Source organism: Solanum lycopersicum, chromosome 2 (assembly GCF_036512215.1).
Source record: "Solanum lycopersicum chromosome 2, SLM_r2.1".
Lineage (NCBI taxonomy): Eukaryota > Viridiplantae > Streptophyta > Magnoliopsida > Solanales > Solanaceae > Solanum > Solanum lycopersicum.
Window position 1 is genome coordinate 61,861,695 of NC_090801.1, and position 27,721 is coordinate 61,889,415.

The 27,721-nt window shown below is 33.3% G+C and overlaps 2 protein-coding genes and 1 long non-coding RNA gene across 6 annotated transcripts; all 3 read right to left on the reverse strand.

Annotated features, from left to right (window-relative positions):
- Positions 1-1,419: 1,419 nt before the first annotated feature.
- LOC101248941 (uncharacterized) lies at positions 1,420-12,396 on the reverse strand. Of its 3 annotated transcripts, none has more exons than XM_010318219.4 (9): positions 11,971-12,396; positions 9,947-10,732; positions 9,395-9,861; positions 7,349-9,076; positions 5,258-5,372; positions 5,054-5,143; positions 3,560-3,625; positions 3,348-3,443; positions 1,420-1,912 (listed from the first exon to the last, which is right to left on the reverse strand). In XM_010318219.4, the coding sequence occupies exons 1-9, from the start codon at positions 12,025-12,027 to the stop codon at positions 1,790-1,792; spliced, it is 3,528 nt and encodes a 1,175-aa protein (XP_010316521.2). In that variant the 5' UTR covers positions 12,028-12,396; the 3' UTR covers positions 1,420-1,789. The 3 variants fall into 3 exon arrangements, with proteins under 3 accessions (XP_010316521.2, XP_004233765.2, XP_025885246.2); XM_004233717.5 differs by having other exon boundaries at positions 9,947-10,726; positions 11,971-12,350; XM_026029461.2 differs by lacking the exon at positions 1,420-1,912 and adding an exon at positions 2,605-2,823.
- A 2,392-nt stretch (positions 12,397-14,788) lies between these two features.
- Positions 14,789-22,790, reverse strand: LOC101252349 (protein PLASTID TRANSCRIPTIONALLY ACTIVE 14). 2 transcript variants are annotated; one of them, XM_004232575.5, is made up of 13 exons: positions 22,497-22,790; positions 22,183-22,401; positions 21,152-21,289; positions 20,550-20,675; positions 20,177-20,305; positions 19,546-19,635; positions 19,315-19,465; positions 17,496-17,605; positions 16,751-16,822; positions 15,998-16,103; positions 15,704-15,901; positions 15,325-15,367; positions 14,789-15,220 (listed from the first exon to the last, which is right to left on the reverse strand). In XM_004232575.5, exons 1-13 carry the CDS (start codon positions 22,563-22,565, stop codon positions 15,142-15,144), a joined length of 1,530 nt encoding a protein of 509 aa, XP_004232623.1. In that variant the 5' UTR covers positions 22,566-22,790; the 3' UTR covers positions 14,789-15,141. The 2 variants fall into 2 exon arrangements, with proteins under 2 accessions (XP_004232623.1, XP_010316519.1); XM_010318217.4 differs by having other exon boundaries at positions 15,704-15,904.
- A 412-nt stretch (positions 22,791-23,202) lies between these two features.
- Positions 23,203-26,235, reverse strand: LOC101252041 (uncharacterized). The gene is made up of 2 exons (XR_011215054.1): positions 25,444-26,235; positions 23,203-23,752 (listed from the first exon to the last, which is right to left on the reverse strand). It is a non-coding gene; the product is annotated as an uncharacterized lncRNA (long non-coding RNA).
- Positions 26,236-27,721: the final 1,486 nt, after the last annotated feature.

The following is a 27,721-nucleotide window of genomic DNA, read 5'->3' on the forward strand; positions in this document are numbered from 1 at the left end:
CATATAATAAGCATAATAATAATAATAATATACTAAACGTGGAAGGAATATTAGGCAAAAATTAGATTACATTTTGTCCCTATATCATATAAAAATATTAATCGTCTAATAAATTGTTAACTAAATATTAAATAGTAAATTTTAATTACTATAAGGGAGGATTACACATTAAGCAATATCAAATTTATCAAATTCTTCCGGTTACAATTTATTTATGTTGATGGTTAATTAATATTAAATTGTTAGAAATAATTATTATCAAGAAGACAAAAAGACTTCTAATGATATTGTTCAATGAATTAAAGGTGAAGACTAAAGGTTACAAAATTAATTAGGAAACTAATAGGTCTCTTTTATTTTTTTCCTTTCATCTCCCCTCACCTAAAATTTTCCTATTTAAAGTCACCTAGAAATGAAAATTAACTTATAAATCTCATCTAATCTTCTTACTAAGTATGTTAATATGTCAGTTCTCTCTTATAAATTAAGATTCATTTTCTCATTTTTGGTATATCATCTCTTTCTTCTTTTTAAATTTCCTTTCTGATCATAATCATAGACTGTTGAAGAAAAGTTGTCATCAATCTTTATATAATTGTTAAAGGCAATAACATTATTGTTGTATTCGGATCGAAGACAATATGATTAATTGTAAGGAATGTTTAAAAGAAAATAATATATTTTTTTATCACGTTATATGAATTATAACAAATAATGAATGTTTGTACTATTTTATGTAAAGTGATTATAGCTATGGCCATTTGAAAGTTATTTTCATAATTGTTTTAAATGTTCTTTTATAATGTTTCTCTTCTTATTCATTTTAAGTTAAATATGTTCTCTATTTATATAAAGAAGTTTATGTTTAAATAATTAAATAGATGTTACTTATTTAGACTTTATAAAATTATTGGTGTAGAACATGTACAATACTATATATGTACCATTTACTAATTATTGATTGTAGTACAAAATTTATATTAAATAGTTTAAAATAAACGTACAACGCACTAGTTGATAAATAAGAAGATAGGTAGAAACTCATTATTTTGAAGGATATGAAGTGGAAAGAAACTTCTAGATTCCGAGTCTTGGACTCAACTTTGTTGATAATGAATCATAACCTCTCTGTTTCATATTACTTGGCTCGTCTTGGCCTACACAACCCCTATTAAGGAAGGGAGCAGTAAGTATTCCAATGCTATATTTTCTACCAAGAATAGCATCTTACATAACTTTCAGTAGTTTTTAATATTCATTGTAGTTACAAATCAATTTCTGATTTGATGAATTTCTTTCAATTTAACTTTTGATTGTTTTTTTTAAAAAAAATCATTTCTTTGACTGTTAATATCATCTAAACGAGAACTGATATGTTTGCAGTACTAACTGTTGTTAAGCAAATATTGAAAGCTCTCATTTAGATAATAAAAAAGGATGTATTCAGCAAATTGAAGCGTTTAACTGCCAATGAAAATGCCTTCACTCTCTTTACATCTTAGCAAGGCAGAAAAAAAGGAGAATTAAACAGACCATTTGGATGGCCAAGTTATTGCCTAATGCTATAACAAAGATTGTAAGAAGAGATTACAGAAATGGAATTTCTACTAACAAAATCGTCTTTGCCACTCAAGATATACAACTCTTCATACTTGTAGAGTATCCAAGCCCGTGTGGGGGTAAATAAGCTTCGTATTCCACTATTCCTCCTATAAAATAAAACAGCCTGAGGAGGGCCTTCATCAAAGAATGACTTCTATGGTACATTAATCTGCTAACAAGTGTGATGTTATGTTGCCTCAATGGCCTCTTCCACCTGTGGCTGGCGCTTAGGTCGACCACATCGCCTTACATCTTTACTTAGCAAAAGCTTCAAAGCTTTTTCCATGGTTATGTCTTTGGGTTTTAAATTCTGTCACCAAAATCAGTATAGGCAATATTAATTTCCATTTACAATTTCTATCAGCAAATACCAAAATCTATCAGCTATCCCAGCACCAAGAACTTCACATGGTAAAAAGAAATAAACAGAAACCCATAACCATTAATCTACTTCAAAGCATTGATCTAGTTGAGATTTATACAGACCTTATTCACTTTTAAATTATTCGCAAATTGACACTTCACGTAACATCTATTGTATTGTATCAATAATAAGCAATAACTAACATGTAAGAAAGCATACTGACCAGCATTGACATTCATTGGTATAGAGTTAACAGTAGTTGCAGAAACATTTGTAATTAGCAAGCAGCAACAGTAGCAGCTTCATCTCAATGTAACAGAATAAAAATATATAAAATTGAACCTTAAGATGAATTTCCTTTCAGTAAAATTATTGATGAGAAATGACAAATTCGAAAAATCTAAAGAAAGATACTAGCAGAAAGCATAGCAAAATATGCTGTCTCTTCAGTTAGGCGCGTTTTGTTCTAACAAAAACAAATTAACCAAATATAATGTGGTATCAAGCAGTGGATATCGTGAGGTCATACAAATTACAATGATATAAAGTTCTTAAGGTCTTCAATTTTGCGGAGGCAGGACGTGTGGAATATGAGAGGGCAGAGGCTCATCAGCCATTGGCATTAGGCTGATATACAGGAATATGAAGTCATACTAATAAATGCTTGAACGAGTCTTTACATTTGCAACTATTCCCAATAGACAATTATGAACAATTGATTGTGGTCCCTAAAAATATTAAGCACAAAGCACTAAGTGTGTCGCCTAGTGGGAGAACCATGAGATCTCAGGTTCAAATCTCGGTGAAGGCCAAAACACAAAGTGATTTCTTCCCATCATTCCCAGCAGTTTGTGTGGCTGCCCAGACACCACCGTCATTAAAAAATGATTAAGCACAAAGTATCTGATGTAAGAAACAAATGATACTGGAATTCTAGGCATTACAGAGACACTTTTACAAACTCTATTACTTCTCACTAGATTAAAGCACAAAGTCTAGAAGTCTTTTAACATGAATTGGGAGATAACACTAGAGTATTCATCCTTGATAGATGTTTTTTCCTGCTTCAGTCTCCTGCATCATTAATTTATACAACCACAAAGGCACAAACAGGATGCCAAACCACACACCAAGAGTAAAGGGACAATTTGAACACTTTGGAAATTTGACAACCACAAACTTCACTTTATCATCCATCAAGACTGCAGGAGCCTATGTCCTGCTGTCATTATGTCATAACTTTTTATCAGATCTTTATTGATTCCAAGATAATTTTCTCGTATAAATACCTTCTAATATTATTCAGCAGAAGCTAGCATATCAAGACAAAATATTTGGAAAAAATAAACAACAATTTTAGCACAGAGAGATTGCACCAAACCTTGGGTACTGGAGCAATTGTTCGCCTATGTCTGATTGTAAATCCGAACTTTGCAAGCTTTAAAACGACCGGCTGGCCATCATCGGGGTGGTTTCCCTATAGACATGACCCATTCATCTTTTGTATGCATACTCATAACCAGTGATAGAGATATTTAAAACTGATGATAGAAATATTAAATACACAAAAGGAAGTACACATTGCAAACATACCAATGTTACAGGGTAACGAAGCAACTCCAGGGCATCTTCCAAGGTAACAGAATTGACATCCTTCACCTAGATCATGAAAAATGCATTTACATCACTTACGATCTACCAAGATAAACTTATCTCATTGAACTTTTCTTTGAGGAGGGCATTAAGTATAGTGATTTGTAAAGATTATACTCCAGGCGCAATTATATCAAATCAAACAAAAGCAAAAGGTAATTCCGTTCAATGGGAAAGAGAAGGCTCCGCTCAGTGACTTTGGAGGAATTGCAGTATTTTTTTTATTATCATATATCATATATCATATATTATTATTATAAGAGGGAACCAAAAAAATTAAAAGTTAAATTACGGTTTTACCCTTATTATAAATTAAAATGTTATAAAAATATTTACTATTTAATTTAAATATTAAGTTATATTATTTTAATAAAAATGTTAATGACTTATGCACTTCTTTAGAATAATTCTTAATTAAAATATCTAATTTAATTTATTTTCTTGAAATTATTTACCCTTTAAATAGATATATGTGTATTTTTTGCTTTATAAAATGAGACAAATACAATCATAAAAATAGTGTAAAAGGCATGCAAAACAGTTAATGCCTACAAGATATTCTAATTTCAAATTATTAATAATTACATTTTTGCAAAATTTTAAATATTTGTAAAGAATCATTCTTACATGTGCTTGTGAATAGAATATATAGTTTTTAGACAATTTTCATTAAAATTATCATGAGATCCAAATCCCAAAATCAAAAAAATGATACACCAAAATGCTTAAGAAGTTAGAAGATCTTTTATCCTTTGACCAAATATTGCTCCTATTAATTTTTTAACAAAAAAACGTAACATATATTTTAACTTTTAATTGTAAGAATACTGATATTGTCATTTTGGCTCTCCATTAAATTAAAATCTGATTTATTTAATTAAATATTAATATTTTATTTGTATAATTACATAATTTAAATACCAATCATTGCACTTAAAATCTTAATTATTTTCTTCTAATAAGTTTTTTATTTATAAATTTGAATTACTTAATTGTATTCTACTTAAAGAGAAGGAGAATTTCATCTTTTACTAATTAATGTCAAACATTTTATCTTCTTGAAATGTACAACTATTAATTTAATTTCAACATTTTTATGAGAAAAAAAAGACATTTTAAGAAAATTCATCATAAGATAGTGTGCCTACATGTTTGTTTTTGCTACTTTATTTTGTCTTTTAAAACAAATATAAAATTTCTATATCAAAATTATATAATAAAGGGAGGACATAAATACAAAAAAAAATTCTTCAAGTTAACTATACACTACAAACATTTTTTTAAAACTTAAATCGTTTATCATGTTATTCATCGTTATGAAGTAAACGTGCAACGCACGTGCCCATATACTAGCAATAATATAAAAGCGGAAACTGGTATTTATACATGGGAAAGAACTCACTACCATGTTCAAGAAAGTGCTTATCAAAATACCTGTGAAAGCGAAGCCCGCTTGGGAACGTATCCTTTCTTGTCTTCTCCAAGCTGAACATAGTATCCATATGGACCATTCTTCATAAGAATCTAAAGAGAAAGGGCATAAAGGTGTTTAACTCCGAGAACAAACAACTAATTAATAGGTAACAAACAACTAGTAAAATCAATCAACTGATATATAAAGGGTTTTGATGTGGAAACCTTCTCATTTGAAGAAGGATGGACACCCAGCAATTTTGGCGGTTCTACACTTCTTTTAGTGTCTTCAGAGGAGATATCTTCATCCTCTTCACCATATAATGTCTTGGCAATATACCTAATAATGGATGTCAAAACTACATCAGCCAATGACTTGAAACCAACGGCATCGAAAGAGGAGAAAAGTATATAACTATACTTCTTTTCATTGTTTTGCACTATCAAGATAATAACAGATCAGTTACAGTGCAAAGAGGTTCATACGTTCATGTGCTTACAACTTGCAAGGTGTGATAATTGAGGAGAAGATTTAATGCTGGAAAGAACGAACTTTAAGTTTAAGCTAAAGAATACACTCCAGATGCTTTAGAAGTAGCAACTCAAATTGCAAAAGATGTACAAGTAAGATCCAGACAAAAGAGAGACTGAAAGAGGGAATTATTTTTCCCCCATTGCTTTGCATGGGATAACAGTACAATCTTAAGGAAGTTCCCTGGCCAGTGCTCAGGGAGAAATCTTCATGAGAAAAGGTAATGGAAGGAAGACAACTGGTCAGGCCAACGACCTCTGAACCAGAGTTTCCAAGAAATGTTAGTACTTTCTTTACTGCAGGTGGCGACTGTAGCTGATCTATGGAACATTCAAGGGTGGGACCTAATTTTCAGAAGACCGCTTAATGATTGGGAAATCAAAATTTTGATAGAATTGTTAAAAGTTATTGGAACAATTCAAGGATCTTTCTACTGTTGAGCATAGTTTAAGGAGGAATGGTGAGAAACAAGGTAATTTTACTGTCAAATCTTCATGCAAAGAGCGCAATACTTCCAACTTACAAATTCACGAGTGGTCATGGAAGTTGATATGAAAGGTGAAAATACTTTAAAACTGGTCGCTAGCCAGAGGATCAGTGCTCACCCGGTAAAACCTTGGTAAGAGAGTTTATCCTTCTCTATTCTAGATTTTCTTTTATCTGTGGAGAGGAGTATGGGAAGAAAGGAACAAAAAATGCTTTGAAGATAAATCAAGTCATTTCCAGAAGATAATGAACATGTGTAGAAGATCATGATTCAATTTTTCATGCTTCAGACCCCTTGTAGATGATAGAGGAGCTGTAAAGTTTGGTCTCTTTACAATCCTGTAATTATGGATGATCATACCGTCTTTGTATAGTGATAGCATCCACGACGGCATACCTCCATTAAAGTTGATGTGTTTAATTAAAAAACAAGATGTTTACCGTGGAAGAGTAGCCCAAGAATCATAATAAGTGGACTAAGTGCTACATATATTTCATGGTCAAAGTTTGAGTTTAAGAGCCAAAAGATTCGGGCCACATGAAGGCCAAGAGGAGGGCCACATGAAGGCCAAGAGGAGGGCCACATGAGCCCAACTAAACCATAAAGAGAGCTGAAATTTCATGCCAAAAACTGTTGAAGTCATGTGGGTGTTTTGGTGGAAATTGTTCCTTCTTTCCTTTTTCTTGACAAATAATTTTAGGAAAAAGTTTCCTAGTCTCATGCTATTAGGGATCAATTAAACTATATATAGAGGTGAATTTTGTTATTTTCAAGAGAAATAATTAATGATCAATATTATTTGAGAGGTATTCCTTCTTTACACATTTGTGTGTGATGACTATGGATTTATATCTTACAATCTTATAAGAACGATTCTTTTAAGAGATAAGATTAGTTCTTAACTTGATATCTTTGATTTCTATTAAAGAAGGTAATTAATCTTATACTAATTGTTGTCTCTAATTCCTTCGAAATAGGAATCTAAGTCACTCTTGATCTAAGTTCTCGAATTGATTCTATTAGTACCATAACTAATACTGATCCGCTAATTTGAATATTAAGATCAATTAGGGTTCTTAGCACTTTATTTTGAAATTTAGAAATTTTATTCTCGAATTTCACATATCTTTCAATTCTTGTCTTTAATCTTTGTATTTGTGCTTCCGTATAATTTTCTTGTTTATTCGAGTAACCTGATTCTTATCATATAGTCTTACTATTTATATAAGATACGGTACATGTTTAAAAAAAAGGGAGAGAGAGAGAGAGATCCAAATCATGCTAACTTGTTACTCACTTGCATTTTGGGTGTTGGTCACAACCTATAAAGTAGCCTGCACCAAACCTGCTCACTTTGAAGATTAAAGTTCCCTGAAGACAGCTTGGGCATGTCCTACTTTCATTAGGAAGAGATGCAAACAGAAAATCACCAAAAGTTTTCTCCAACATCTTCTCCACCTGATGAATGTGCACATTACCAGTATGTTCACAATACTTGCTAAATCTAGTCCAGTAATCTCTCAAAAGGCCCTTCCATTCAGTCAAACCAGCAGAGACATTATCAAGTTCCGTCTCCATATCAGCAGTGAAGCTATAATCTGTTACTTCAGTAAAGTAATGAGAGAGAAATGCTGATACCATACGCCCACGAAATTCAGGATGCAGTGTTCTGCCTTTGGCAATGACATAATTCCTGTCCTTTAACACTTTTATTGTGGCTGCATAAGTAGAAGGTCTTCCAATGCCGAGCTCCTCTAGCTTTTTGACCAAAGACCCCTCAGAGTATCGTGGTGGAGGCTGAGTCTGGTGTTGCTCAAGTTTCACTTTACCCAAATACATTGGATCCCCAGCGGTTAAATTCCTAAGAGCCTCAAATACTTCAGAATGATCATCCCTCCCATTCTCATTATCTCTTGTTGAGTTAGTTTCTACATCCTCGTAGGCAGCTTGGTACCCGGGAAACTGTACTTTTGAGCTTGATGAACGGAAGATTATGGATTGGTCAGATTTCCCAATATCAACTTGTATCTGCTCTATGGTAGCAGGTTCCATCTGGCATGCCATGGTACGGGACCATATAAGTTTGTATAGCTTAAGTGCATCATCATCCAGCACCCCGACAAGCTTTGAGGGTAACCTTCGGATATCAGTGGGTCTAATAGCTTCATGGGCCTCTTGAGCATTCTTCACCTTCTTGAAGTATTTGCGACCATTCTTTGATGCAAAATTCTGTCCATACCTTTCACTGATATAGGATTGAATGTCCTTGGTAGCTTCATCTGAAATGTGCAAGCCATCTGTTCTGATGTAAGTTATCAATCCTGTTGACTTGCCATCAGATAACTGGATTCCCTCATATAGCTTTTGTGCAAGTTTCATCGTATATGTTGATGAAAAGTCCAATTTGTTTGCGGCATCTTGCTGAAGTGTTGATGTTATATAAGGAGGAGAGGGGTTTCTCTGCTTTTTGGTTATCTTAGAGCTAAGAACTTCAAAGTTTGATGAATTTATCTTCCCTTCAATTTCCATTGCTTCGGTATGAGAGCTAACAGAGAACTGACTTAATTTCTTGGTATCAAAATGGGTCAAATGGGACGACAAAAAGTTATTGGCTAAATCTAGGTTTTTGTTCTTCTTAAATTCAACCAGGACTGTCCAATACTCCTGTGGTTTGAATCCATCAATTTCCATTTCTCTGTCACATATAAGTGATAGGGCAGCAGACTGAACCCGACCAGCAGATTGACAACCAGGTAATTTCCTCCACAGAAGTGGAGAAATGTTGAACCCAATCAGGTAATCAAGAGCACGCCTTGCAAGATAGGCATGCACTAAATTTGCGTCAATCTCCCTTGGAGACTGGAGGGAAGCTTTGATGGATGATTCAGTAATTTCATTGAAAACAACCCTCGTTACATTAATATCATCACGCAGGGCATCCTGTTGCTGTAACATCTCTATAATGTGCCAAGAAATAGCCTCTCCTTCACGATCAGGATCTGATGCAAGAATAAGATTCTGGGCTCTGAGGATCAATGACAAACAGATAAGAAACTGACCATGACATCGCTTTAAACAGTTCAAGCTATAAAACAGCTATTTTATGGGGGGGAAAAAGAAGGGAATCTGGTGTGTCTTTCCATCCTCTGTATCACTGTCAATTTGTTAACTGAATATTATGAAATGCAAAAATGGTTTCCTTTTTCAATCATAATAATGATCATTGAATTGTAGAACAATTAAAAAAAGACTATAAATCACATAATCACTACTAATCCTCACCAACATGTTAGAACCATGTCAATATATAGTTAATCAGAAGTTGGAACAACAGATAACATACCCACTTAGCGCAACCTTTATGCTTTTGAGATGAGTCCAGGCAGCAGAAGGGACCTCCCATACCATGCTGAAGTCATCATCTGGTCGTACAGATCCAGACCTTGCAGCCAAGTCCCTGACATGACCATAACTGGGCAGGACTTCAAACATGTCACCGAGGTACCCTTGAATAACTCTCGCCTTTGTGACAGACTCGACCACCAGTACAGACTTTGCTGTTGGAGGATATAGTTTTGGCCATTTTTTTTGTCCGGGGGGCTTACTTTTGCTGCTCACATCTGAACTCTTGTCTGTTACTAATTTACTATCAGATGGTACTACAGTTGCCCCATTCAGTTCTGCAACAGAATTGCTCACCTTGGTGGGTTTCCTTTTCCTGGGAGAGGTTCTTTTCACTTGGGCCAAGTCAACCTTCATTGAGACATTATCAGCAGGCCCTACTGAGGAAGAATGAACGGGCGAACTAATCTGGAATACTGCAAGGTTAGTGCAGGTAATTATGCAGAAAAAAGAAATCAAATATGGTGATTCCAGAAATTGAATAATTGCAAACCTCTGATACTGCTGGAGATTCCTCATCTTTAGCAGGGCTAGGCTTCTTTGCTCGGCGAGTCTTAGAAGCTTTTGGCTGATCTACTGTAGCAGAAGAAACATTTTTATCCTTTTTGCTTCTTGACTGCTTCTTTGTTTTCTCGCTCCCCGTGGATGTTGGTTTCCCATTATTGCCAAGAGGTATACCTGAAATGTCCAGGTTGACATCCTTCTCATCAGTTTTTACAGGGGTGTCCTTGGAAATGACCAGATCAACATTCTTACTGGCTGATACTTTAGAGTTTGGAGTGCCTTTTTCAGTCACCTTGTCCGACAAAGCATTTCTTCTATGAACAGCCAATTCATTTGACCGCTCTGAGTGATTCTTTAAATTTTTAAAGAATGTTTTATTTCCATCACTAAAAACTTTTGCTCCACCAGAGCCTTTATCTGCTATTGCTCTTGTATCACGGGAAAAATGCATTTTTCCATCTGTGTTATATGACCGTGAACCTATTCCTCCGAATGGCCTGAAACTGAAGATAATAGGCATTGGCGTACTCGGAAATCCCTCCTTCGATAGCTGAAGGACACTAAATGCAGAAGAAGATCCTGGCTCATTTGTATAGTAGCTTCTGAGAGGATGAATTTTCTGTTGAGACACGACTCTTAAATTCCTTGGTTGCCTGGCTCTAATCCCACAACATATCCTGGCTTTACGGGACATTTTCTCAAAGCTATCAACAGTTGCGAATGTTGAACATTGCAAGCAATTTGCCTGATAATTATGTAGTGTCCTGTTCTGCAACTTAACCAAAAAAAAAAAATTGGTACAGTCAATGAGGTGGATATTGCCACAAGGAATTCACACAAGGTTTAAAAAAACAAGGAGGGGGAGGGGTCACTTCCAGACAAGTTCTCTATCATCTTTTCATGAATCACAATTGTAAAGACCGAGACAAAACATTCTTCGGATTTGCCTAGTAACTATCAAAATGTGTATAAATCTTAAAGAAAACATAGAGCTTCAAAAAGTAGAGAAAAAAAAAAGAGTAAAAATATAAGGTTTAAAGATCCCTCAAGGTGTGCTACAAAATCTTTAAAATTTAGCATTAGTTAGGGCACAAAGATAACAGAAAGAGCTCTCTCAAGTTGTTGCTTTTTAACTGATAATGTTGTATTCCTCTGCATTTAGGACATGCTGGAGACCTCCAAAAAGAGCTCTCTCAAGTTTGGTTCACAATAGTGAGTGATCCTAACCAAAATAGCATAAGCTTAATCCATAAGTATTAAATAAACTAACTTTTTCTCTTCAACTCTAACAGGACATGGATAATAAGAATAATACAAGTGGATTATGTCAGTTACTTATCCCTAACTCAACTGGAACTTATACAAATAAAAGCTTTAGACTTTGAAGTTAAATAAATTATGCATCTCAAAACAGTCAAACTATTCCCTATTGCTTTCACCTTTGCCATTTTTGTTTAAGGGATTCAAATCAAGGAATTCACATACCCCATTTATGTTTCAGGGTTCAATTTCAAGGAACGCGAAATAAAATAGGACGACTGATATAACTACCCTATGCAATCCCTTGTACAGACAATAGCACAAAAGAAAAGAGAAAAACTGTAAATTTACTTTCTTCTCTTTTCCTTCTCACTTCTACCTTCCAACAAACCAAGAGAAACTAAAAGTCTCTAGTTTTTACAAGGAAAAAACTAATCATAAATTAAATCCTGATACCAAAGAACTAAAAACTAGTCATACATTGAATCCTGATACCAATTGAATCCTGATACCAAAGAACTAAAATCTCTAACCACTCTACCCTATGCAATAAATCAATATTACAAGTGTATGAAATTCTTTACAGAACAACAGAATGAAATACTTAACACCATCAGTAACAACAAGAACAAAAATGAGAAAAGTGAACATATTGTTGGATTCTACCACTGATAGACTAAGCTTTCAACATTATCAATTTACTGACAGTTCAAATGAGAACAATCAAATGAACAAAGAAAAGAAATTTCTTACCATGATAGAGCGGCAGCTAGTAGAAGCGGTAGTCAATAGCTGCTGAACCAATGCCATTCAAAACCCAAGAAGCTATAACTGGAGACAAGATAATGGAAAGAGCAAAACCATGAATTTGGAACTCAAATAACAATTTAAAACATCATAAATAGCATTCTTGATTGCTGATTATTGAACTTCAGAACTAATTTCAAGAAAAAGATTAAAAACAACATAAATGAGAGACCCTTATGGGGGGTGGGGGGTAGGGAAGGAGGAGGCAGTTTGTGAAGTGTGAAGGGGTTTTTGGTTAAGAAACAAGAAAAGAGGATGAGAGGGTTTAGCAGTAGGTTGTACTAAGGAGGACGACGATTTTTTTAAATATGATTTTTTTTTCCCCCTTATGTTTGTAAGCTTATTAGAATTAATTAAAATCTAATTATTTCAATAAAATTGATTTATCATTTTACTTTTTATACAACCTGCCAACTACAAAAAGTTTATATTTTTAAGGAAAAAAGGTCAAATATGCCCCTAAACTATTCGAAAAGATCTAGATATACCCTCCGTTTAAAATTTAATTCACTCATGTCCTCGCCGTCCAATTTTTGGTCCAATTATGCCCTTATGGGCGTTAGTTGTCATATTGGACATTTCCAACTCATTTTTCATTTCTTTAAATGTCACATGGAATTGTCATGTCATTTTGGTCTTACCACATAACATTTATATGAAATGGAAAGATAGTCGAATTCATAAACATCTAATCCGATCCATAAATCAACTCCTTTTAAATTCACTATCTGATACATTTTTAACAATTTTGTTTAATTTTTATTATTGCGGTAAATATCAAAAATGAGTAATTGATTAATAAAAAATAGAAAAAATATGAAAAAGAAAATATAAAATTAACGCCAAAAATTCACAAATAAATATAGTAACCTTAAATCTAACGTTTAAAAAAAATTTAGATTTTTTATTTTTCGATAAATCTCGAAAATGAGTAATTGATTAATAAAAAATATGAAAAGTATGAAAAAAATATAAATTAACACCAAAAGTTCACAAATAAATATAGTAACATTTCAAATAGAATTTTTTTAAATTTTTCGGCAAATTCCGAAAATGAGTAATTTTTTAATAAAAAGGGAAAAATATGAAAACAAAATAAAAAATATACGTCAAAATTCACAAATAAATATAGTTAACTTAAATTCAATAATTTCAACAATTTTTTTATTTTATATTTTTTTCATATTTTCCTATTTTTTATTTCTGAATTTTTTGCGTAATTTTTATATTTTTTCATATTTTTTGTTAATAAACTCATTTTTGGGATTTGTCAAAATAATTAAAAATTAAAAAAATGTTGAAATTGTTGAATTTAAGGTTACTGTATTTATTTTTTAATTTTTGGCATTAATTTTATATTTTTTCATTACTTTTTATTAATCAATTACTCATTTCGGGATTTATCAAAAAAAACAAAAAAAATAAAAAGTGTTTAAACTGAATTTAAGGTTACTATAATTATTTATGAATTTTTGGCATTAATTTTATACTTTTTTCATATTTTCCTATTTTTTTATTAATTAATTACTCATTTTTCGGAATTTATCGAAAAAAATAAAAATTAAACAAAATTGTTGAAAATTGGCCAGATAATTTTTTTAAAATGGATTGATTTATGGGTTGGATTAGGTGTTTATGAGTCCGAATATCTTTCAATTTTCATATAAATGTTATGTGGTAAGACCAAAATGACATGGCAATTCCACGTGGCATTTAAAGAAATAAAAAATGAGTTGGATATGTCCAACATGACAACTAACGTACATAAGGGCATATTTGGACCAAAAGTTGGATGGCGAGGGCATCAGTGAACCAAACTTTAAACGAAGGGTATATCTAGACCTTTTTGAACAGTTTAGGGGCATATTTGACCATTTTCCCCATTTTAAAAGAAAATTGTATTTGAATGGAAAAGAAAAGGATAATCATATAATTTGTGATATAAATAACTTGATTGTAGTAATACTCAATTCATTTAATATCACGTTAAAGTCATTTAGTTTTCATTATTAATAATGTTTGACCATAAAATATCTTTAAATTCCATAAAATATTAATTTTAATAATTATTATATACAATAATTTTCTTTCCGAGAAAGTAATATTGTGAAAAATATTGTGACTTTTTCTCACAAGTATCGTAGTATATTTAAATCATAATTGTGACTTTTATTTGCAAAAAAATCTACATATTTACTTGTATCCCTTCCTATGTGATTATATATTTTTTATTTACTCTAATAAATATTTACAATCTTTAATAATGGTCCTAAAACGATGATATTGTTCATCCATTTCTTATTTTTTGGATTGGTTCAATTACTTAATTTGTTTTTACTTTTGAGTTTTTTTAGTTTTTTTTTTTTTTTGTAAATAATTTAAGACCTTGTTTGATTCCACATTTTATAATGAGACTGCATATAGGCTTCATCTTGATTACATATATCTTTTTAAATTTTTTTTATTACTCCTTTTAGCTTTTATCACTCTTTTACTATTTACTATATTTTCATTTTATACTCTCTTTGAGTCTTGATTTCATAATATATTTTCTCGAGAAAACAAAAAATAACTCTCACCTTCTAAATTCAAAAAGGCACAACATCTCTATACCTCATTTTAATAATGTTATGTGAATGAATTTGTAAATGAAAAACATAGTCGGATCTCGACTTATTTAGGATTGAAGCATAGTTACTATTTGGTAAATATATTGCCTACAAAACAATTATTTTGCATGAAAATAAAGTAGAATAGAGTGGAATTGGTTAAAGAGAATTCATATATTTCATTCATGCAAAAGAGCCCTTCTACTTGTTATCAAACATATCCACCAAAGCTATCCTTCATTTTCATCATGATTTCTATAGAGAACTTCTCATTTTTCTTCACTTCATATCTTTCCAAAACTAATGGTATAAGTCATTTTCCACCTATACACCATTACTAGCTACTTCCTACACCCACCCCCAACAAAAGCCCTCAAAATGTTGCAAAAGCTATTGTGATAGATAAAGCTTTCTGCATAGCTGAAATGGAACCATAATCTTGACGCCCGTCTTCTATGGCTACATGATTTCTGGTAAAGATTGCTTCAACTCCTGCTGTTATTCATGTTTAGAACAGAATCCTGTCTTGGTAAATGTCCAAGGCCTGTATAACCTTCTCTATCAGTAATTTCCGATGTAATCTATACCTGCCAAACGAAAGCATTATGTAAATAAGATCTGCATTCACATTGAAGCAAAGATAAGATGATCTCTGCATGCAATGACGAATAATACTTCATACATTACGTACTTTATTGCTGCTTCGAATGTTCTCCTGCATTCAGGCATCGAATCTGTTCACAGAAACCAGGAAAACGAATACATTGTTGGACAGCATTATGACGTGAATAATGAAATATGTTACAAAGTCAACCGATGAAATCAACAAAAAGTGGTAAACAGTGTCAGCCCATGTGTAGCATGACGCCTACAAGCTTTGTAATTCGTGGCAAAAGCCAAAACTTATGATGTTAGTCAGTACTAGGATTGATGGATTCTGAATTCAATATACATAAATCCACATTGTTTTTTAGCATGAAATACAGGTGACAACCATAGCGCATAGAAGATGGAGTTATATTTCTTCTTCAACATGCATCATTAGATAGAAGTACACAATCCAGGCTTACCTAGGATTTTCTGGTCTTCGTCAGAAGTTGTGGGAAATTCTGCAAGCATCTGGTGGCATTCTTCTTGCAGCTCCTTCACTGCTTTCCTCTCTAGACTTGGAATTGGAGGGAGATCTCCATCTGACCAAGTGGGCAACGTTCTTGCGGCTGCTATTATTGCTCCATCGACGAATCTGTCTCCATCATTTGATAGCTTACCTGCTTCAAGTTTTAAACAAGGATTCTAAACATAATTGCAAACCTAGATCAGTGAAGGAGCTCTAGTATATCAAAAACATTCTTTAAGACCCATACTGTTGTGGTAATATTCTCCAGGGAGGCCAGATATGTTAAAGACCGATAAAAAGGTGTCTAGATGAATTTTGGCATCTCCGGTGAAATGAATGACATCCCAAGGATTCTACAATATCAAGGATATATATTATAGTGTCAGTAGAAAAAGAAGAAAAAATAGAACAGAGAAAGACATCTCATACTCAAAGCAAAAGTTCAACGAAATCAACAATCATATATTTAAATTCATTTCCATGTCATAGAGATAGATGGCCCTGACAACTAATCAAATCATAAGCTTCATTAGAATAATTTGTAAACAAAGAATATATGTTACACCGTCTTTCTCTTTCTTCCTCTGATTCAGTACAAATATCAAAATTCTTCTACTATATGGAGCATCATTGAACAAATAATTAAACTCAAGCCCCACTCAAAATTCTATGATTAAATGCCCAAATTAACCTATTCTCAATAACCCAAGACAAGGACAATAACTGGAAGAATTTTTTCCTCACTCTAATCCTGTTCCCTTTCACTTTTAGGTTTATCTCATCTTCAAAATTCATCTACACTTGTCAGGCTTGATAGTACACATTGAATGTCCATTTACAGCGATTTCTTGCCAGTCTTTTAAATATGACTACAGCAATGAATGTTACTACACAAAATCAGTAGTACTAGGAACTTCGAGTTGGAATTTCATACTTTTCAGCAGAAAAAATACCGACACAACTTCTGTTTTCTGGGAAGAGTAAAGAATAACTGCATTACCACAGGCGATGAGAAACCATATCTCTGCATAAATAAGTCATTCTTCTGTCCAGCCATGTAATTAACAGTCATCTGCAAGAATTCATAAAGGTCATGTTAGGCCATATTATCAAGATTATACAATAGCAACAAAGACAAACAGGGCCACATATAGTTGGATCAGCCACAGACCCAAGATTTGAAGACGACAGAAGCACCACCAAGGACAGATGCACATTAGTTAAAGTATGTCACGCAATACTGCATGCTATTTCTTCTTTCATTTTAAACTCTACTTTTCATTTAGCTTATTTTTTTCCTTGTAGTGGAAGGCAAGACCTTGCACGCTGAGGAGTAGGTGACAAAGTCAATGGCACCAAACGAGGTCATCCTTAATTATGCAAGATTTTGATGTTGAAAATGTCTTTTTGGGCCTAGAATAAGCAAGACTCTGATGCAAGAAATGCATTCTTAAAAATAAGATAGCCCTAGATATCATATACGACCTATGTTCAACAAGAAAATGGAGTACAATTTTTTCTGCACCACTGAATGTAAGACATGCCTTCCGGGCAGAAATTAACATGAGTCATGCATCTTCTCCTACTAAGCAAAATGCCATCTTCTCCAGATGAATTATCCAAAATAAGCCGACTCACTGACAAAGCCAGTTACATTCCCTATGTGATAAGATGTTCCGACTAATGCGCACACAACACAGTTCAAATGAAGCCTCCAGTAGATCTAGAAAGCTAAAAGGATTTACCTCATCTCCTTTTCTAATTTTTTGTCCTGCATTTATCATCACCTCCAGCATGCGGTCCTTGAAGCGCCAATGGAAAAAGCAATTTGGCTGAAAAGAATGATTCATCATGTCTGGAGAATGAGATGAGTTACATGTTAGGACTTCCTCACAAACAAAGTTTGGTTAAAGATGCTACAGATAATTGCAAGCAAGTCTGCCTTGAAATTATGAAGAATCCCTATCTAATAAGTCTTTAAGTTTTTTTTCTTAAACACAGGTCACAATAATACGCTTGGTAAGGCATAGTATTAGGTCTTGTTGTTGTGTTCTTTAATACTAGTTCAAAAGCTTTCAGGTTTTCTGAACTTCTCTACAAAGTTGACTGGCATTAGTAGAGCTAATATAGACTTTTAATACATCGATTACTTTTGTGGAAGTTTCAAAATATGTGACTTACAAAAGAAAGCATAATGTGCATCACCACATCGCCAGTCAACATCAAACTTTAGGACTAGAAAGACACAGATGCAATGAGAATAACAGTTATTGAGGCCTTCACTAGCAATTAATGGAAAAAGAAGAAAAATAGCAAAACCATTAACAAATAATTCTCATCATGTCAAGTCAAAGGAACTGTTAATATATATTCAAAGTCACCAATTTTTCTCTCATAATCACCATTGTCTTCCGGTTATCAGCATCCTTCAGTATTTTGCAATGCTCCTCGTTTTCAAGAAATTATCCAGAAAAGTTCCAAATTTTTTCTTCTTTTTTGAAGGAGAAGGAGAAGGAAAAGAAATTCCAACTTTTTACATTTCCATTTTGTATTTTCATGAAACTTGTTCGGCCAAACAATAAAACCTTCCTTATCTCAAAAAATAAGAAGTCATTGCACCTCCATCTTGATATTGAGCTGTATTCTATAGCAAAATGATGAATTTGAATCAAGGAAACAAATGGAAGATGGAAATGCAGAGAGAAGTGTTTAATTTTGAGAATGTTTAATTTTGCCAGGACTAGTATTTGAGAATGTTTAATTTTGCCTCTTCTAATATGAGACACATAGATACACACACAAGGCTGAAACAAAGGGAGGGATGGGCGAAAATCTGATGTTTTGGGTAGAGAGAAATTCAAAAGCTGATATAATATTTTATTTTTGAGGGGATATGTTTTCTTTGATAGGACAACTTTGTGGGAACTCTGGAAAACAGATTTTACTCTTCTGTAAGGTACTCCTTCTGTCCCATAAAATATGACCTGGTTAGTTTTACAATGGTTGACTACTTGATACACTCTGTCTAACATCAGATATGAATAATTACAATTCTTAGAATAAACAGTATATATTAGACTAAAGAAAACCCTCTATGAACCATATATTTCTTACCAAAATGTGATGAAAGTAGTATTAAATATCATTAGGGTGGACAAATATTTTCCACCTGTAACAGTAACTGCGTCGAGTTTCATAATGCAGACTGCAGAGGGAGAAAGCACAGCTATTTTTAAAAAATGGAAAAAATTGAATACACAATATTCTCATTGGGGGCATGGTTTCAGTAAACTGAACACTGAACATATTTTTCAGTGACTAACTTGTTACTGCAGTCATGGATCTGCTCTTTTGGATCCACTTAACATCTTAAAGTACACATGAGCATCACTTCAAGACCAATCTAAACAATAATTAAATAAAGGATGCCATTCAGACTATCTTAAAATATCTCAGCCAAGTTCAATCTGTTAAAAGTAGGGTGCTGCATTGTGTGAATAAACTAATTAAAGCTCCCGATTTCACTATTGAAATTTTGGACAGAAATACAATAAAGAAGCTCACCAGCATAAGGTACCAACATATTTGCTTCTTGAACCAGTGAACCAATTCTTGTTTGCATGCTGATGCATCGAGATTGTGCTATACTCATTGCCCAAATAAATCTCTCAGGATCCTGAGCAAGACGCTTAATTTTGAGAGGTACTGCAGAATGCTAAACAAATAAAGAAAGTCAAAGGCCAATGTTAGTGAGCAGGAATCTGGGGGAAAGAGATTTAACAAGATTGTCTGTACCCAGTTTTTCTCCCAAAACTCAAGTGCTCGATTTTGCTGTTCTCTCATGGTAGAAGCAAGCTTCTCGTCTTGCAACTCCAAAAGATCCTCCTACACCACAGAAAGCATTAAGAAGAGCATCAGGAACACAAAACAATTATTTATTTACTCTAGCACTGAAATTCTAGAAATTAATCCACCATGAATATGCCAAATGCAGCCATTCCATTTTTCAGTTTGCAACTAATCTTTCTAATCAAAACCAGCCCAGCTGACTAATGAAAATGCAAAGCACAGAAATGAAGAAGCTTCAACCACATATTAATTTTCAGATTGAAAACCAAAATGGTAACTCCAAAATAGACTTAAATACACAGAAGAGAGCTTCAACAGTCATGGAAAAAAACAAGATTCAGTCGAAGAAACTTTTGTTATAAATTAGAACCCACTAATAGCAAAGGTCACATAACAGTGTGAATATCACAAAAGCTTTTCTAATTCACATTTCGAGTTACTCAAACTTGAACCTCAGCAGAACACCATAACAAAGTGCAGAATAATTTTGTGAATGCATAGCATTTTCTATAGAATCTTCCACAAAATATTACATTAATTGAATGCACTGAAATTTGGATGATACTCATATCCAGACCTCGGTAGCTAGAAGAAAGCTAGTGCATTCATCAGCACTAGGCAAGAAGTCTCCGTATAGCTGCCAAAAGTTGTCCTTGCAATCAAAAGCATATAAAAGAAGGCACGCCAACCTCAAGTCCGAATCTGTCTGCCATAAGAAGGTAATCAATATTAAAAAGTCACAAGAAATCTTAGAAAACCAAAAAGAAAATGAAAAAATTTAGAGCATAAAAACAAATCCTCTCATGTGTACCATTAGGGAAAAGGTAAGACGTCTAATTTTTATTTTTATCCAATCAAAGAAAATGTGGATAAATATTCTCCCATGTGTTCCATTAAATAATATTTAGTAGGAAAATTAAAATATTTAAAAGGAAAATGCATCCTTTTACCTCGGGATTGGTTGAATTGATAATGTCGAATACTGGATGTCCTACAGGTATAATATCTGGAAAAAACATCCAAGGAAGCTTTTTGCTTATGGTTAACATAAGTTCTAAAGGAATTTCCATTATTACCTGCATTACAAACAAAACCTCATGATTCACTGAATTTTAGTGATAACGAAAAGGTGTGAAGATAATCAGTGCGAAAAGAGCAATCAAACAGCCAAGCTAATGCCAAATGAATTAGACAGTCAAAACTATGTAGGACATGATAAAATACACCACAGCAGGAGAAGAATTAGTAGTGCCTAGCCACTGCAAATATAACTTATCAAGGTTAAAAAGCAAATGAGGGAAATCAACTAAAGATACTTATCTCAGAGAGAAGGAAGGTAGTTTAAAGGTATTACAATTCTCCCATGTCCTTTTTTCCTACCCCCACCAATTTCATGGTGGAATTGATGGGATGAAGTCCAGCTTTTGGTATAGTAAAACATTGATGGAGCAGTAAATTTGACACTGCTTCCGATGGTAATTGATATAGTTAAACATTTCATCAGGAGGAGGAAAACATTGTACATACAAACATGTTGTAAGGTAGTGCTCACCCTAGCTCGACGGAGAGGTTCCACGTCTTTGGAAGCAAACACTCCATACCCATCTGGTCCCTCCCTGAATTCAATCCCGTAGGCTCGAAAACTTCTAACATATCCTATTTTGTAGAAATCAGGATCTGCCAGTTCCAACTGTTCATATGAAAATGTTATACCACCATCATCAACAATTAGAACAGGAGAAAATAAGGATAATTTGAAATAATCAAATAGGAAAATATATGTTCATCAGCTTCTCAAAGGATGTAAGACCGAGAAAGTAGAGGGATTCCAACCATTAGTTTGACTATGTAACAATAGAAATGGGATATCTATGCATGAGAACGTGAGAACGAACATGAGCATCTAAGTGAAAATCTTAAGGTAATTGGGGAGTAGCTCAAAATCATCATAACCCTTTGGATGCCCCTAAACACCAGATGTTAGGCATTCTATATATCTGAAACCAATGCAGACTCACACGTGTGAGAACGGACTTACTAATTGGTTAGAAATTCCGACATATTAAAGAAAAATTTATGCAGTGAAGGAGTAGTAGAGAATGCTTTAGGTATATGATTCCCCTATACCTGATGTAGAACATTTTGTATTTCTAACACAGTAATCACCAAAAATTTATATGGGACCTGACCTAGAACCAAATAATTTGTGAAGAAAATCTGAATGAGGAACAAAACCAATTCATAAGAACAATTCCATCGATCTTCAAAGTGTAACTCCTATCTTTTCCAAACATCAACTGCCTGGCTGTCACTTCCTTCAATTTATTGAGAGACTAGTGCTTATTGTTGTCCATTGTTTGTTTGGCATTCTATTAAAGTAAAAGAAACCATGACTGAAGAGGAAAAGGTATGCAGTGCCAAAACTCTAACTACAAAAAAGAGTACATAAAAGTGTTGCATATTGCACTTATACAGTGAGCTTACCAAAAGAAAACAGCACTTATCACACAGAAAGTAACAAGATGTGATTAAACTAAACTTGAACTTCAAGAACATGAAACAGAAGGGGCAAGTAGAAAATACCTGAGAAGCGGGAGTATCTTGGGGTTGAGAAGGGGGTGTAAAAAGAGGAAATGCAGAAGGAGACGGAGAAGAATCATAGGCCTCCAAAGTGGAAGAAGTAACAGCACCATTAGCACTTGAAGAAACTCTCAAAGGTCTGTTTCTCTTGTTACTATTACATACCAAAATAGGTTGTTTCTGCAATGATGCAACACATCCATGCTGCAGACCTCTCCATAGCTGGTTCAATTATTAAAAAATCAAACACCCATAAAATCAAAAAGCAAAAAGATTCATTCTTGAATGATTTGGTTTTGTGGGGGCGAAGGCCTAACCTGATGGTGAAGCTCTGGCTGGTGGAAGAAGTTCGTCGGTTGCTGAATTAGAATGGTGGAAGAAACCATTCTTGAGAGTGAGCTAAAAATTTAGTGGAATTTCAGTAAAGAAGATTCATACATCGATGGAATTTGGGTTCTTGAAACGTTATCCACTCTACTGTCAGTGAGAGAGTGCCCAGGGGTTTTTCCTGGGTTTAAATTTTTTGATTTTTTTTCCCTATTTTATTCCACAATTCTGCTACTTAATTTATTAATTTATTTTTATATATATTCTTTTATCTTTATGGAAACGGTGTGATAAAGAAATTTAGCAAAATAAATATTTAAAAATGTGTCTGACTTTGTTTTCACTGTGTAAAAATTATCAATGTTGGCGGTAAGAGGGATCAATGACGTCGAAATAATTATAATAAAATCATAATTTTAAATCAAACATTACTTTATATTATATCATTTTTATTATTAGGCTTGAATTTACAAATAAAACTTTACTTAAATCTAGTTAAGTATTGTTCGAATCAAGTAATTATAAATCATCTGAAAAAATCAAAGGATTGATGCAACTAATTTGGGACCAAAACTTAGTTGATCGACAAATATATGAATGTTGGACAACATGCAGAGGACCATTATCTGAATTTTGACCATTTGCACCTGTCATATGATACTATCATATACAAAATTATAACCATATGACATGAGATTAGCAACTAGAAAGCCACGTAAGGTACCAGGAAAAACATTTGGATGTTTTGTTATACATAGAAAAGACCTTCAACCTGTCAACTAATTTAATCGAAAGGCCAACAACAGCACCATGTACTGGATACAATCTTAGTCAACATTACAATAAAGTAACTCTCATCTCCAGCTATGCATATGACTGAGTTAGGATGTTCATGTCCCAAGACTGATTAATAATGTGTGATAGCATTGTTGGCAGCACTTCCTGAACCCCAAAGAGAAACAAGATATCACAAACTTCAAGTGATTGACACTATGGAGATCTCGTCTTGAGATGCTTATTGCTCTCTTCTTACTGAGCATGATTAGGTCGTCGTATGCACCTTGACTATTCCGCTAGGTACCTGCATCCTTTCAGTACTGTTGGTATCGGATAACTCTACCACCAGGGTTTAGGCAGAAGGAAGAGATCACCCAAATGTGTTGCCTCTATTTAAGATTTGAACCTTAGTCTCCCATGGAGTTTACTCCAACTTCATCAACTAGGCCACATCCCCCAAAGACAATATCTGTACAAAAGGAAGAGAAAAAAAGTCAAAAGGAATTAGAGGTCCTATAACAACAGATGCACCAGTGCTTTCAGAACTAAATTGACTCATAAATCACGTAGCTTCAGACAAACAAGTAGCCCTCCTACCACATTTTACGCAAAATCTACCACAAGCAAAAGGAAATTCAAGTAAGCAACAAATACAAGTGCATTAACAACATTTCAAAGTTCTTAAAACTACAACAGAATTAACATAAGCTAAGTGATGTCCATTGAGTCGCAGCTCCATGATCAAGAAACTGATAAAATATCGATCTTGTCCATGCAAAATAGAAAAAAGAAAAAGGTCAGAAACCAGCTTTAACACACATCAAAGAGGTACCAGTGACAACTTCGACATAGATAGGTCCCATGTGTCTAGATGACAAAAACAACCACTGACGTCTCAATTCAGTGTGAAATGAAGGAGCTAAAGACACAAGGAACTTAAGCCTGCATCAGAAATGCACATCTCTCCAAACATTGAATTACATCGAGTGAAGCTAGTTATCCAAAAAAAAAATTGTACAACTAATTCAACTTAAAACCAGAGAATGTCCAGTCCATCTTTTGCTTAATGTGCAAACTTTTAAGAACACAAATATGCACAGAAACTAAGAGAAGGCTATATAAAAAACACAAGTCTTATCAAATTCCAAGCTTTGTGTACAACGAGCAAGGATTCATAATAAGCATACTCTTCTACTGGTTCCTATACATATTTTCAAACCACCTATGCATACTTCTGTATTAACCCCCATCTCTAAGTGTTGCCCCTTATCCACAAGATTCAAAATCTTGTTCCATTATCTTGATCTTCGGATTAGATAAGTTACTACTACTCAAACATTTAGAGAAAATATATGAAGACTTTTGCAGCATATTTCTGCTATCTTGTCTTGCTGCTTAAAACAATTTAGCATCACCTACACCACCAGGTCTCAGCCACCAACCATGCAATGGTGGTCAGAGAGACAGGTTCTTCTGGAACTAACTTGTTTACAACCTCACAAGCACTTATAAGTGCATCTAATTAACAACAGAACTAAGAAATACACAAATACAGTGAGTGGACAGGATACTGAAGGTACGTAACACATTTGAAGCTTAATGGTAAATCAAACAGACACGTACGGTCCAAAAGTAACAGATTAAGCCTTATAGCCAGTTAGGTGCAAATACACATTCTAATAAAGCATTTTATTAAGATTAAGCTTCTGATGATAGAGAAATTGAAATTGCACAAAATAAAGGAGCAAATAAGTATAACACAACTATCCACACCACAATAGGCACAGAAGTATTAACAAAGGTATGTAGAGTATTATGCAAGAACTGTATGACTATCAGTAAAAACTACTGAGAATGGGCATTGAAGCAAAAAACAATAGTTTATCACATTATGAGTTGATAATCTCCACAATAAAGCAAAGGATATCTGCACAAACTTAACTGATAATTCAAGAATGCAAAGTCTACGAAGACAAATTGACACTACCAACTTAAGTGAAGCTTGTAATTCAGAAGTGCAATCACAATCATTCATGCAAATGCTGTAAAATTTCCCATTTTTCAGTTCATTTTAGCCTTCTCCAACAAGAAGAAAGTAGCACAAGTAATAACACCACATAGCATTAGCCACAAATAGTAGTCATTAGCCAAATAATTTACCTTAAAAACTCTCTATTCAATCCAATTTGAGATTATACTATCCAATAAAGCAACCACTTCCTCATTTCCCTTGTCCCCATTTTCAACACACTTCAAATCTTCATTCAGTTCTTGAGCCTCCTTAATCCTGGCCTCCCTCAGAAGACTTCTATACACCCACATCCTAACCTCACCCCCAACCTTCAAATTCCCAACTACCATCATCCTCAAAACCTTCAACCCCTCCACAACCATATCATTCTTGCAAAACCCGTTCACCAAAATAGCACACAATCCATAATCTACAGGACAAGGGAAATCAGGCCTGGACACCCAATGAAAAATCTTTAAACCTTTCTTAGCCTCCCTGTTCCTAAAGTACAAAGAAACCAACATTTTACAAATGGGTAATAGAAAAGATTGAGCCTTTGGGGTGTACTTGAGGCGATTGAGGAAGTACATGGGTTGTGTAAGGTCAGGTTCAAGAGAGAGTCTGTGAATGAAAATGGAAACAGAAATTGATTCTAAAGATGGGTTTGTGAGAAATGCTGTTGTGATGAGATTAGCAGCTTCTTTGAGGTGATTTGAAGAGCACAAACGTGGGATTAGTAGATTGATTTGTGTAAGCTCTTCTTGGGTCAGAAAAGTTGCTGCAGTTATGCTTGTTGTGGGTTCCATTTGGGCATGAGGAGAAGAAGAAGAATACGATGATGTTAAAGGCAAATAATTAGCAGTGAAACGAGAGAGAAGAGATGGTGAATGAAGGAAACGCAGTCTTTGAATCGATCTCATGATTATGAAGCAGCCATTAATGGTGTGATTGGTGTGATGGGTCGTATAAATACCCTGTCCCGTCCGAAATTGTTTGTTTTTTATTTTTCAAAAGTGAATTTGATTAATTTTTAAAGTTAAATTATATTATATTAATTTGATATTTTAAATAAAAAATTATATATTCTAAAATTATATGAAAAGTATTATAAATTGTAATTTTTTGCATATTAATATGATAAAAAATATATCTTAAAATATTTATCAAAATTTTTATAATTTGATTGTAAAAATGAAAAAAATAATTAATGAAAAATTGACATTTTATTTGTCACACTTTCTAACCAGGGCGAGTCAATTCTATATCAAAGAATTTAAATTTAAAAATTTTAATTAATAATCGAAAAATATTTATTATTTGATCATAATTTTTGTTAGTGAAAATTTCAAGTATATAAAAAGAAAAGATTAAATCTGGATGACTTCCTCTATTTGAATTTATTGATATAACTAGGTAAATTATTCATACTTCACACGGGATTGAACTATTTTATTAAGCTCACATATGATCATTCGATAATATTCTTATTTAAGAACTTTTTTTTTTAATGCAAAGCGTTGCTCCAAAATCTTAATGTTCTATATTTTTTATAATTATTTCGAGTACAAGAAAAATGTTTAAGAAATCCCTATAGATATAGTTGGTCAGAAGTAATGAAGTTTTTTAAATTCCAAATAGTTATAAAAAAACAACATCATACAATTAAGAAGAGACCAAAAAGTCTCGAACAACAACACTCCCATGTAAAATGGAACATTAGATCCATACAAGAACATAATAAACTAAACTCAAATGAAAGATCTTCAGCTCATTTTTTACGAACCTCCATCAATTTATTTTTATTATAGTATGACTTATCATGTATATGTTTAAAAATAAGCCTAAAATTGATTATGTCATTGTCTCATAGTAGTCATTAATATTGATTATGTTTCATATCACCGACCTCAACTTTTTTTAAAATTGAACCATAGTTATTTTTATGAATTTAGTATGCAGTTAGAAAGAATTAATCCAGATATCAACTATGAAGTAGGTGGCCTCTGAATGGAACGGTTCGCAGCTGGATATTCTAAATCAAAATTTTGATACATAACATATTAAAATCTCACAACATAATTTTGTTAGCACTTGAACTTACAAATATCCACAAATAATAATAAAAACAACCATGCTTTCCTAGCAATCAAGAAGAAAACTTTATCAAAATAAATGTTGCTTGTCTATGAAGTAGTATACAAGTTTACAGTTCACAAATTTAATTAAATAATTCAAAAGAAAAAATTGTTACTTCTTTATTTAAAAAAAAAAAGGATAATGCCCAAGTACCCCCTCAACCTATGCCTGAAATCTCAGAGACACACTTATACTATACTAAGGTCCTATTACTCCCCTGAACTTAATTTATTAATAATTTTTTACCCCTTTTTAGCTTACGTGGCACTATCTTGTGGGCCCAACGATGAT